This window comes from Physella acuta, unplaced genomic scaffold (genome assembly GCF_028476545.2).
Source record: "Physella acuta isolate Inbredline_101_S28 unplaced genomic scaffold, ASM2847654v3 ptg000221l, whole genome shotgun sequence".
Classification (NCBI taxonomy): Eukaryota; Metazoa; Mollusca; class Gastropoda; family Physidae; genus Physella; species Physella acuta.
Genome location: NW_026731740.1, coordinates 71956 through 84610, shown reverse-complemented (window position 1 = coordinate 84610; position 12655 = coordinate 71956). Strand labels below are relative to the sequence as shown.

The 12655-nt window shown below is 37.2% G+C and overlaps 1 protein-coding gene and 1 non-coding gene across 3 annotated transcripts; both read left to right on the top strand.

Moving 5' to 3' along the window:
- The first annotated feature begins 1527 nt into the window (after window positions 1-1527).
- Window positions 1528-1598, top strand: Trnag-gcc (transfer RNA glycine (anticodon GCC)). Its single transcript has one exon. It is a non-coding gene; the product is annotated as a tRNA-Gly (tRNA).
- A 2166-nt stretch (window positions 1599-3764) lies between these two features.
- LOC131937760 (solute carrier family 25 member 35) lies at window positions 3765-11614 on the top strand. Of its 2 annotated transcripts, none has more exons than XM_059295395.1 (7): window positions 3765-3861; window positions 8080-8234; window positions 8350-8484; window positions 8687-8806; window positions 9078-9164; window positions 9536-9667; window positions 10489-11614. In XM_059295395.1, exons 2-7 carry the CDS (start codon window positions 8097-8099, stop codon window positions 10816-10818), a joined length of 942 nt encoding a protein of 313 aa, XP_059151378.1. In that variant the 5' UTR covers window positions 3765-3861; window positions 8080-8096; the 3' UTR covers window positions 10819-11614. The 2 variants fall into 2 exon arrangements, with proteins under 2 accessions (XP_059151378.1, XP_059151377.1); XM_059295394.1 differs by lacking the exon at window positions 3765-3861 and adding an exon at window positions 4056-4168.
- Window positions 11615-12655: the final 1041 nt, after the last annotated feature.

Below are 12655 nucleotides of genomic sequence, written 5' to 3'. Positions count from 1 at the left end.
ATCAACATCCTTAATTCTAGCACAATCTGTCTCTTTCCCCATCCCTAACGCTATTCCTTTTCCAAGCCCCATCTTTAATCCTAAACACACCAATCCCTAACGTATCCTTAACGTATCCGTATCCATATCTCTAAATGACCAGGGGGGAGGGATTAACAGGGGGAGTAATATCCTGCTCCAGTAATAATAGAGTCCATTTTGTTTAGTTGTAGCTTGAGTCTTGATAAGTTAACAAAAGACTTTTAGTCTCGTAAATTCTGGACCACAAAAAAATGTACCGTTTCAGTCTATTGAGACAGAGGAATGTGAGGTTTTGACATGCCTGTAACATTATGTCTTGTTAGCGATTGTTACGTCCCTTGTATTATGTATATCATGATTACGCCCTTTGAGTGTTCACTGTGTCATCAGCTATGTGTAGTTGATGTGTAGGCCCTACATGTTCGTCAGTTAACGAAAGGTAGAGTCAGAGACAGGACGTGTAGTCTCAGCTCGTGTATATAAGAATAAAGTTAACTCAAAGAGCTGTATCTGTTTAAGTAATGTAACAAGACCTACATGAATGGACTGTTCACTGTGTTACAGTTCCAACTTTACTTGCAGCGGGATGAGCCAACATCTGACGAGTCTGGAAACCAAGGAAAAATAAGAACGCTGGTTTAGGTACTCGTGATTCTAGTTGTTCCGTCCCTACCCACAGGAATATTAACCGCATACGGAGTTTTTTTTAGGTATCTCTCGAACCTATATAGCTTACTTTAACCAGTGCCCCCCCCCCCCCTACTTCGGAAACTTTTAAGTGCGCCCCGTTCCCCGGAGACAAATGTCTGAAAGAAGCTCTGATCATATACGCCAAATGCTATTTATAGCTAATTACCTAGTTTCCCTTGTTGCTGGTCTAAAAATGACACACCATTTTTTTAACGTTACATAATCCGATCAGTGTTTCTTTCAGACTTATGTCTCCCGGGGAGGGGGGGGGGCTTGATTTATATTTTGGGGGAGGGGGCGGACTAAATTCCATTTCTAAGCCCCCCCCCCCCCCCCCTCAAGAGATGCCTGGAAGAAAATCTGAATCAGATTGTTATGGTCGTGGGCATACCACCTACTTCTGTGGCATACAAAAAGAGGCGGCACATTAAAAGTCGTATGTTGTCCTGTATAAAGGAGGGGGACACACTCGAATTGTCGGCGTTATGGGCTTTGTAGCGTGGCGTCTGACACGATCGTATATTGCGTAACGCGATACCTGTTTACAACAAAATGTTTGACCTTGCAAAGAGTTGTCCGTCCTTGGCTTCGACACGTGGCGGGTGGCTGGGTTGTCATATCTTGACACCTTGTCAAATCTCATTGGCTATGACCTGTCAGCACTAAGGTAGGATGGAGGGGAGGGGTGTAAAAAGACTGTCCTTTTTAAAATGTTTTTTTCTCAGGTCTCTGCTTTCGTTCGATAATAGAAACAAGAAATGAACATATTTAAAAATTACTAGTATTCTTACCCATAATACTTCATTGTTAGTATAGGCATCGGTGGTCTAGTGGTAGAATACTCGCCTGCCACGCGGGTGACCCGGGTTCGATTCCCGGTCGATGCAAAGTTTTTTTTTTAAACCATAAATAAAGTTTTTATTTTAGTAGTTGGAGAGGTAGGATTGTAGGAAATGCCTAGCATGTTTCATAAGGTAAAGATTGCGACCTACGGTAAAACAGCTATTTTTATATTTAGTAGACCTACCTGAATCAAACTAGACTAGTAGTGTAGCAATGACTGTGCGGGATGCACCAGGCTTCACATTCATCATGTAGGCCTACTTTGGGATATGTATTCGTTTATTTCTCCTAGCTGCGACACTAATTATTGTTAAGACGAAGACAGATAAACTTAGGATTTTAAAAAAAAAAGAGTGGCTTCCTCTTGGTCAAGACACTACATGTTTATTATCTTGTAACTTAACTTGTAATCAACTGTTTATTAGGGTAGTGAGAACTCAGAGCTGAATTCAGTCACACATATTAGTGTCTGGTAAAAGTTTCTTACAGGTATATCCCCTCTTCAAACAGCCCACATTCAAGCATGTCCACCATTCCCCCCCCCCCCTCACCAGAGTTTCTTCCAGGCATCTCTTCGGCAAAGCCCCCCCCCCCCCCCGAACGAATTGAAATGTATATAATTTATATAGAAAATATATACTTTTAACAGTGTCCGTCCCCCCAAAGAAAGTCTACAGCCCCCCCCCCCCGAAAATTTCAAGTGCCCCCCCCCCCCCCCCCCGGAGACAAAAGTCTGGAAGAAACACTGCTCCTCACCACCACCACCCGCCTTTTCCATCCGAACGAAGGACGACGTAGAAAAATAGATAAATTATGTAGAAAATATAATATTTTAACCAGTGTCCGCCCCTCCTCCGAAATGTATGTCCCCATCTGTCCCCCACCCCAAAAATTTCAAGTGCCTCTTCCCCTACCCTCACCCCGGAGAAAATGTCTGAGGGGTCATCCAAAAATGACGTCACACTCGTAGGGGAGAGGGGGGGCGTAATTTTGTGACAATGTGTGATGGCGTGACGTCACACTATTGAATTATAAAAAAGCAATGTTGGAAAACTGATTTTAAATGTTATTTCGCGTTTTAGTAAACTGTTTTGATAAATTGTAATAGGAATTGATTAAAATACTCTATGTTGACAGAGTTCAGACAAGATTTTGGAAAAAATATCGTATTTTAAGAAAAATTCAACTGCGATTTTGAGGGGTTTGTAGGCTGAGGTGTGACGTCATATTCGGGGGGGGGGGTCTGATTTTGTGTGATGATGTGTGACGGAGGGGAGAGGTGAAAATCGTCCAAAAAAGCATGACGTCATTTATGGATGACACCTGAAAGAAAAATCTGGCAGGTAACAGGGGGGGGGGGGCGGCACGGGGGGGGGGACCAGTGTAGTATAGCCTAGAAAACACACTTTTAACTAGCCATCCATAATCTAAGAGAGATAATTTTAATTAAGTTCTAACCCTTCAACTTTTGCTATGTATTAAGTTGTGTTAATTAAGTCGCACCATTTTAGATGAATTGACTGCAACAGCCAATGGAAATTTATTGCAGTTAGTCGTGTCTTTGATAAAAAAAAAAATCACTGTAAATTGTCACCTAATTGGCCTACGTTGATTTATATTAACTTCTTTTGTGTGCGTGTGTGTGTCTGCGTGTGCGTGCGCGTGTGCGTGGCGTGTGGGTGTTTTTTATTCGCTGTAGTCGTATATCTTCACTCAACTTGAGTTAATTTTAGTTATTAATTAAGAATCTTCCATAAATTAACTCATGCAGTTTTTGTTTCCAATTTTACCACCGTCACACTTCGCACACATCCCTGCTTCAATACTTCAAACTCATAGATCTTGTCACATCAATACGTTTTTCATTATTTTAGTGTTACAAGTTAAAAATAAATGCACTTTTTAAATAAATCTTTCTCCCCAAGTAGCTGAACGACTTAACGTGCGACTATGACCCCCTCCTTCCCCCCCCCCCCCCCCCCCTTGACTCGATTTTGTTAAATTTTTGAAGATTTTGCCAGCCTCTGTGTAGAACACGTTTCTTCTGAATTTGTGCCAATAAAAAGCGCAGCTAAACAGATACTTAGTCTATCATATCATAATCATCGACAAACTAAAACAATTACACTGATTTTAAATTTTGTTAGTCATAAAAGTAGCGCAAGTATCTGGCCAACATGTTAACTAGAGTAGCTTCCCTTAGAGACACATTTGTTTTCAGTGAAGTTAAGAAGGACAAACAGCTGATGATAACCATCAAAATTGCTTGTTATGGTTCCATTAGGAAAAGTTAATATTAGAATAACGGTTAATATATTTTCATTTATATCTTATTTTGAAAATAATTTAAGATTGTTTTTTCTTCTCTATAACAATACAGAAGTTTTTACAATTTACTTAGAATATTTTTTAAGAGAATTAAGAATCAGGCAAGACACTGACTCAGACTGGAGAGAGTGCGTGCTGTAGACGGGTAGACTAATGAGTGTAGACTGTAGAGAGCCAGAGCAAACAAATTTTTAAATCATTGGGTGGGTAAGGTTTGGGCAGCCTTGAGTCTGACTTAGCTAGGTTGATGATTAAGCAGGTTAGCTGTTTGTCATGCTGATTCCAAGTAGGCATAAGTATTAAATTATAAATTTTAAAATTGAGCTTGCCTTTATTTTTTCTGTTTGGCAGTGGCGGATTAAGGCGGGTGCTGAAAGGGCTGCAGCTAGGGGCCCCCGATTTTTAGGGGCCCCCAAATTTACCACCTAATTGTAACTAGTACAGGCATAAAAAAAACAAAAAAAAAAACATCTACATTGGTCAGAATACAATAGGGTATCACTTTACATTACGTGTTTTTCCCATATTTACATACCAGGTACAAGTTGGTGGAGGCGGAGGGAGGGGGGGGCTCACTTAATCGACCCATCGCCATCCGCCTCAGGTAAAACAATCTCCAGGCGACCGTAGTTCTCTTCCCTGCACATAACAACTAGGTGTGACACTAATGTCTTCCTATAAAATACAGTATTGTTCAAGTTCAGATGGGGAGGGGGGGGGGTAACTCACTAGGCCTAACATCAACCGTGGCCTCAGTTGTAACAATAAACAATGGCGAACTTTGACCTTTAAGTTTTTTTCCAATTTAATTAAACTGAACTCTGCCCGACCCGTTAGGGTAATGGAAACTGGAACCTCTTTTGTTGGGCTTGGCATATAGCCCCCCCCCCCCCCCCCCCCCACTTCCGGCATGTACCCAAACTATATCTTCCTCCTCGAAATCCCATTCGGAATTACATTTGTTGAGTCAGTCATTCTTTTGGATTTATTCGCACGGAATCTACTCAAGAGTTCAAAATTTTTATTGATTTCCAACCCTCCACCATTATCCAGGCTTCAGACTTTTCAGATAGATAAAGTAATCCTAAAGGCTCGTTCATCGGGCCTATATGTCAAAAAATTGCTTGCTGGAGAAAAAAAGACAATTTGCCATTTCAGCAAAGAGCCGGACTTTTAATTAGATTCAGCCTTGTTTTTTTTTTAATTCTATTGAATATGTCTCGTAACTATCCTAGTGGAGCAAAAAAACGCGCATTATCGGTGAAAAAAAGAAAGATCAAAGCTGAGCTTGCTGAAAAAACTACAAAACAGCTCTCCTTTTTCAAACCAACTTCGAGTACCAAGGAAAATAGTCACGTAGAAAAGGGATCTGCAATTGAATCAGACACCGCCGGGGTAAAAGATGTAGAGCAGGCTCCTACATTAAAAAAATGTGATTTAAAAGATGATACAGCAAAACCCCTTGAAGATAGTCATGCTATATACGACCTTCATTTTTGGCCAGAGCGGGAAAAGATGTCAGAGGCATTTAGAAACTATTGGATTCAACCTGGTACCACACCATGTCAAAACAAAAACGGGGACTTTAAAGAATCGGTCATACTGTTAGAAAGAGAGTCCCAACGTCGGTTCTGCACCATTTCTTTATTCACACGTGTCCATGCACGAACAGGAGAAAAATTTGAAAGAAATTGGTTGTGTTATTCCAAAACAAACGGTTGTGTTTATTGTTTTGTATGTAAGCTGATGTCACCTATAACTAACAAAATGACATCAGGGTTCAAACAATGGAAAAGTGCCCATGAAGTGCTATCTAGGCATGAAAATTCAAAACAACACATTGATTCATTGGCAGCGCTGTGTTCACGAAAATCTACTGGTCAGATTGACATGAAACTTGTTACGCAATATGAAAGTGAAATTCAGTACTGGAGACAAGTACTTCACAGAATCGTGAGTGTGGTACAGTTTCTTTGTATTCGTGGTCTTCCGTTCCAGGGCAGAACTGAAGAAGTTGGTTCTCCAAACAATGGGAATTATCTCGGGTTGCTGGAGCTGTTAAGTCAGTACGATACCTTTCTCGCAGAACATATGCAGATACACGCCAACAAAGGACGTGGACATACATCCTACATATCTTCAACAATATGTGAGGAGATGATTGAACTTATGGGTCAAAAGGTTTTGTCTGTAATTGTAGATGAAATAAAGACAGCGAAATATTTTTTCTATATCTGTAGACTCGACTCCAGATGTTTCACATGTTGATCAACTCACAATCGTTATTCGCTATGTACAAGACACCGGACCTATTGAGCGCTTCTTAAAATTTGTGCCAATGTTTTCACACACTGGCTCGGAAATTGCTAATTTAATACTAACATTTTTGGAAGAAAATGGAATTGACATTAAAAATTGTCGCGGTCAATCCTATGACAACGCGTCCAACATGAGCGGCAAGTATAACGGCGTTCAGGCTAAAATCCGGGAGAAGTGTGACGTAGCATTGTATGTACCGTGCACAGCACATTCACTCAATTTAGTTGGGAGCTGCGCAGCTGAGTGCTGCCCCACGTCAGTTGGGATTTTTCATCTCATTCAGAGCCTTTACTCTTGGCTTTCTGCATCTACCCATCGTTGGCATATACACAACAAGCACATGAGTGGATTGCCTGTTGCTAAAGCTTTGTCGGAGACCAGATGGTCCGCTCGACATGATGCTGTTAAGGCTTTAAATAGAGGGTATAAGGAAAATATATTGGCTTTGGAGGAGTTAGCAGCCGATGAAAATCAACCTCTTAAATGTAGAGCTGAAGCTGAAGGATATCTTAAAAGTTTACAAAAACTAGAAACAGTAATATTATTGGAGGTATGGGATACAATTTTAGAGAGATTGCAAAAAACAAATTTATCTCTTCAAGAAAAAGCTTTATCTCTTAATACAGCAGTTAATTTGTTTAAATCTGTTCTCCTTTTTATTGAAAGTCAACGTAATGAATTCGCTAGCTTTGAATCAAAAGGAAAAATTAAATGTGAAGTCAAAGACTACACATATTCCAACAGACGACCACTAAAGAGGAAGCGACAATTTGACGAAAGCAAAGTTTCAGAAATGCAACTTTCTCCTAGAGAAAAATTTATGACTGAAGTATTGATCTGTGTGATCGACCACCTAACTACAGCTCTACAACATCGCTTAGATTCCTATAAAACTGTTCAAGAAATGTTCGATTTCTTCAGTGACCTGACCAACCTTAGCACTGGTGACATTACAGGAGCAGCTACAAAACTAATCAACAAATATCCCGATGATTTTGAAGAATGTTTTTCATCGGAGTTGATTAAATTCGCCGAGCTGTTTAAATCAATTCATGGGGGAAAAGAGCAAAACGTCTACAATGATAGTATTGAATTAGAAATGTTGATGTTTTTAAATAGATTCAAGTGCATTCAGAGCTTTCCAAATGTGCACATTGCACTTCGAATTTATCTGTGTATGATGACGTCTAACTGCAGCAGAGAGCGCTCATTTTCCAAAATGAAAAATATTAAAAGCGATCTTAGAAGCACTATGGGACAGCAGAGACTTAGTATGCTCTCACTTATGAGCATAGAAAATGACATTGTAAGCTCACTAAATTATACAGAACTGATAGAAGAGTTTGCTATCAGGAAAGCTCGAAAATGTTTCCTATAAAATATAAAAGTTACTTGGTCTTTAGTTCTAAATAAAAAGAACTGTAATAAATGTAAGTATTCATAATTTCTTTTGCATTAGTAAATAAATAATTGTCACTTTAAATACTCTTATGTCTCAATGTAATTTAACATTACATCCGGGGGGCCCCGAAAAAAGTTTCAGCCAGGGGCCCCGCAGAAGCTTAATCCACCCCTGCTGTTTGGTGTGATGCATTGCAGTGTTATCCTGACTATTATTAACATATGTGTAGTAGTAGTATTAATTACTAATGATTTGCTTGCCTATTGTAGTGAGAGTACTGTAGACAAGTTTATTTTGTACCAGTAGTTTTCCCTCCTAAAAAAAGTAGCAATAGTTTGTCTTGCCTTCATATTTGCATAATACTGTTTTTTGATAGATCTAGCTGTGGTTTGTGATGGGGGAGGGATCATAATGTTGATTGTTAGCTTAATTACTAGGACTGATTGATTGTTAATGATTTTTCATTGTGATTTTAGACACAAATAAGGAGGCAATGGCCTCACGGGGAGTATTTGAATTCCTCATTGGAGGTCTCGCTACATGTGGGGCTGGTTTCTTCACCAATCCTCTAGAAGTTGTAAAAACTCGCATGCAACTCCAAGGAGAACTCAGAGCTCATGGGCAATATGCAGTATGTTTTCATTTAGTTGTTTACCGTTTGTTATTGTTAAATTCATAATAGTGTTTGATACTCTGCTGTTTTTATGATGATCGCTCTTTTGAAATTTGCTTTTCATATTTTGCAGGTTCACTATAGAAATGCATTTCATGCACTGGTGACTATTGCAAAGAATGATGGGCTACTGGCTCTTCAAAGTGGCCTTGTACCTGCTCTATGGTATCAGTTCTTTATGAATGGAACTAGACTAGGGGCATATCAGGTAATTTTTTAAAGTTTTAATCACCTTTTCATATTTTTAGCATTATTTTTTTTTAATTGCTTACATATTGTAAAACTGTAACAATTATAATTATAATAATACATCTGAAATTATAATTCTGCATGTGATTTACATTTAAGAAAATAAAATTACAAACTAAAATAAACATTTAAAGATATTTGTAATATTGCTTAAATTATAGGTGCAGGTAAATATGGGACTTACAAAAAACAGTAACGGACAACACAGCTTTCTTCGTAGTGTAGCAGCAGGTGCTTTTGCTGGCTGTATAGGTGCTATAGTTGGTAGCCCTTTATATATGGTACATTTGAATAATTTTATTATCTGTTCTGTTTTATTGTTGTTGTTGGAAGACCCTTTTATAGTTAACTGATTTCACTGTATAAATGGCTGAAATATACAGATAAGTAGGTACTCTAGTAGATGAAATATTATCCATTACAGATTGTTGTTATTGGTAGTACTTCATTGTTTTGTTTGCTCAAATTATTAATGTTGCTAATCTTAGTTTAGAAAACTGATGTAAATAAAATATTTTTTTTTATACTTAAAACATTTTGTCTTCTTGAAAGGTGAAAACACATCTCCAATCTAAAGCTAATAAAGAGATAGCAGTGGGACATCAACATCCCCATGAGTCAATGTCTCATGCAATCAAAGTTAGTATCTGCTTGATTTCGGTTCATGGTTAGTTCAGTCTCATGCGGTCAAGGTTAGCATCTGTTAGATTTGGGCTAGTCCACGACTGACCTAACAAATTTTGTTAAGGCTCTTCTGTGTTAAGCCCAAATCAGATCTTTATCATTTATTGTAGAGTAGAATAAAGTAGTAAAGGTTAGGTATGTTTTTTTGTTTTTTTTGCTAACCAAAAAAGTACCATCATTAATTACAGTTTTAATGTAAACATATGGACATCTTATTTGTACATTTATTTTTCAGATGTTCTTTAATATTTGGATATTTAAAACCTGGTATGGATAAGATTTCTCGCTATTTTATTCTAAATAAAATTCTGCATTTAATTTGTCAGAGTATCTACAAAGACCATGGGACATTTGGCCTGTGGCGTGGCGTGAGTGGTGCCATGGTTAGAGTGACTGTTGGTTCAGCTTCACAGCTTTCAACATTTTCTTTCTCCAAAAACTTTATACAGGAAACAAAGGTTTGACCCTCTTGTTGTATTCCTAAGATATCAAATCATCATGTTGTAAGATTTCAGAAGTCATTGATTTTCTTTAAACAACTCAAGAAGCTGACAAGAATTGCAATTTGATGCTTCTTTTGACATTATTTTGTCTTGATAAAATAATGATTTGTAATGATAAAACTAGAAAAAATAATAAAATTGATTTGCACATCAGAAACCCAAAAATGATTTTCAAAATCCAGTTATCTCTATAAATTGATTGAATTATCTAAATTATATGGTTATATTATATAATTGAGAGTCATTTTGAATCAGTGAACATAAATTATAATAGTTTGCTTCCAATTTTTTTTTTTAATTTTCCATTTTAAGAAGTGTGAACTTCTTCTTTTTCGTTCTTAATTATTAGTGATGAAGGGGATTGAGATTTATCTGTGCCAGTGGGTTTGAACTCGAGACTTTGTTCGAATTTATCAACCATGAGCTTTTTTCCGACTCGACCATGCCTTCAACACAATTAAGCGTTACGTGTCAACTGGTTATGCCCCATTGAGGCCATTGACTCCGATTTCAGCCTGCTTTTCTTTTTGGATTTGCTTCTATAGCCTTTGTCCAACCAAGAACAAACTACAAGGCAGCAGTTGTTTAATTTTGGAGTTGTCTCTCCTAGAAGAGTGGCTGTCTCCAGCTAACGAGCCTCATCTGCCTGAGGGTTTGAACTCGAGACTTTTTGGTTTAGCAACCATGAGCTTTACTGACTCGACCACGCCGATTCCTAAATATAAACAAGATATGTTTATTTAAAAATTATAATTTTCAATATTTTTGTTTTTTAGATATTTACACCAAATAGTTTCCTGTCAACCTTGTCGGCCAGCATGGTCAGTGGCATATTTGTTACGTTGTTTATGACGCCATTTGATGTCGTCTCCACTAGACTCTACAACCAGCCTTTCACTCAAAGCGGACATGGCGCCATCTATTCTGGGGTAACAGACTGTTTTTTAAAGATATTTCGATCCGAAGGTCTTTGGGGCTTTTACAAAGGCTGGTTCCCTTCTTACTTAAGGATTGGTCCACACACAACTATTAGTCTAGTGTTATGGGATGAAATCAGGAAGTTGTACAATACCAGAACAGCTAAGTTAGTTTCAACAGAGACGTAGCAGTGTTAAGATAGTTTCACATGTTGGATTAGTCTTTCCCCGGACTTCACTTGTTTATTTCTGCTGTAGAACTAAGTTTCTCAACACTTGGCTTAAGATAAAGTTGCTAAAGGTAACTGTTCTCTTCAATGTAGCTAAGATTTTTTTTACATGTATTTAAATAACCAGCTTCTTTTTAAACCAAATTAAGGAAAAGGTTAGATAAGATAAGAATGGCTTTAACTGAAACTCAACAACCACAATAGTTCCTACTATTAAAATTTTTATTGTTAATCTGAAATTGAATTGATGTTAACTGTATATCAAACCTGTACATTATCTGCTATTTATATATTTTTCATTTATAAGGTTTTGGATGATAAAAATGTGGTCACAACTGAAACAAAACACAAAAAACTTTGCTGTTGTGTGTTCATGTGTTTGACCTTTTGGTTCCATGTTAATGTACCTGCATTATTAGTCATGGCTGTGTTTGTTAATTTTGCTACTACACTTATTGTTATCAAATGGAATAGCTTTTTCTTTTTTTGTGTGATAAAACTTATGAATTTTAAATCAAGTAATAAATACAGTGTGTAGCATAGATTTCCAACTTAAGGGTAGGAAAGTCAGAAAGTATCTCATAAAAACCAAAAGCTATGTTAACTTTTGATGGATACTTGACTGTAAATTATATTAGTGCATATGTTGTTAACAGTTGTTAACTTTGCATCTTCCTATGTTAGCTAAACCATTAAGGTATTTAGTATGAAGTGAACAAAAGATATATGTAGGCCTATATGCCATAAAATTATATTGTGACTATCAATATATTTTATATATTTGAGATTTTTAAAAATATTTAACTTAAGTTACATTTGCTGCATGTTCTAATAATAAGCTTGAGAAAAACAGATTTTATGTCAATTGTTTCTTTAGGTTATTACATCCTTCCCCCTTAATTTGGTGTTTGTGTTATTACTGTACACCCTGGAACTTAGACTTGGTACTTCTCTATTTATAAGCATTGGTTTAACCTTAAAAATGTTTTGGTGTTTTTGTTTATCTGTATTTTCTGTTGCAGCTCCCTTACATTTGTTATATAACCCTGTGAAAAAGTTTTTACAATCAGTTTTTTGAAAGAAGAAAATGCTGAAAAAAAATTATTTTTGTTTATCCAAACTTTTTACTGTATTTGTACTTTTATGGGTTTTTTTTTTTCGTTTTGACATAGAGGCTTTGACCATAGGTGCTTTGTCTAGTCTAGAGCTGGATTCATAATACAATTACTACAATTTTGAAATTCATATGTACTAAAAATGTCTAAAAAATTTGAAAAGCCTACCAGATTTATTAATTAACATTACATTATAAAAGTAAAGTAAGATTCCTCTTTAGACCTAATGATCCATTGGGCAGATGAAGTGGTATACATGTTTCTTGACCTCAGCATATAAAGGGATAATGTGGTCAGCACTATGCCCAGCCGCCTTTACTTTCCCTAACATGGGTTAGGTACCCATCAGAGCTGGGTGGACTCAGGGACGTTCCACTAACTTGAACCCAGATTCGAAATCAAAACTATCTGGTTAGCAGTCTACTGCTCCACCCCTAGGTCACGCCATCCCTCTTATTACATTATGCTGCACCTTAAAATATAATTACACAGTTGTAGCCTTGTTAAGTTAATCCTTACCATGTATGGACAAAGCATCTGAGATAAAACAACCACTGTGGACAAAACACCTATGGTCAAACATCTAAGCCCATATGGTCAATTTTTGCATGTCATGTTATGTTTGGGTATTATGGGGAGATGTGCACTTTTTCTTTATTTGTATTGATTATATAATGCTTA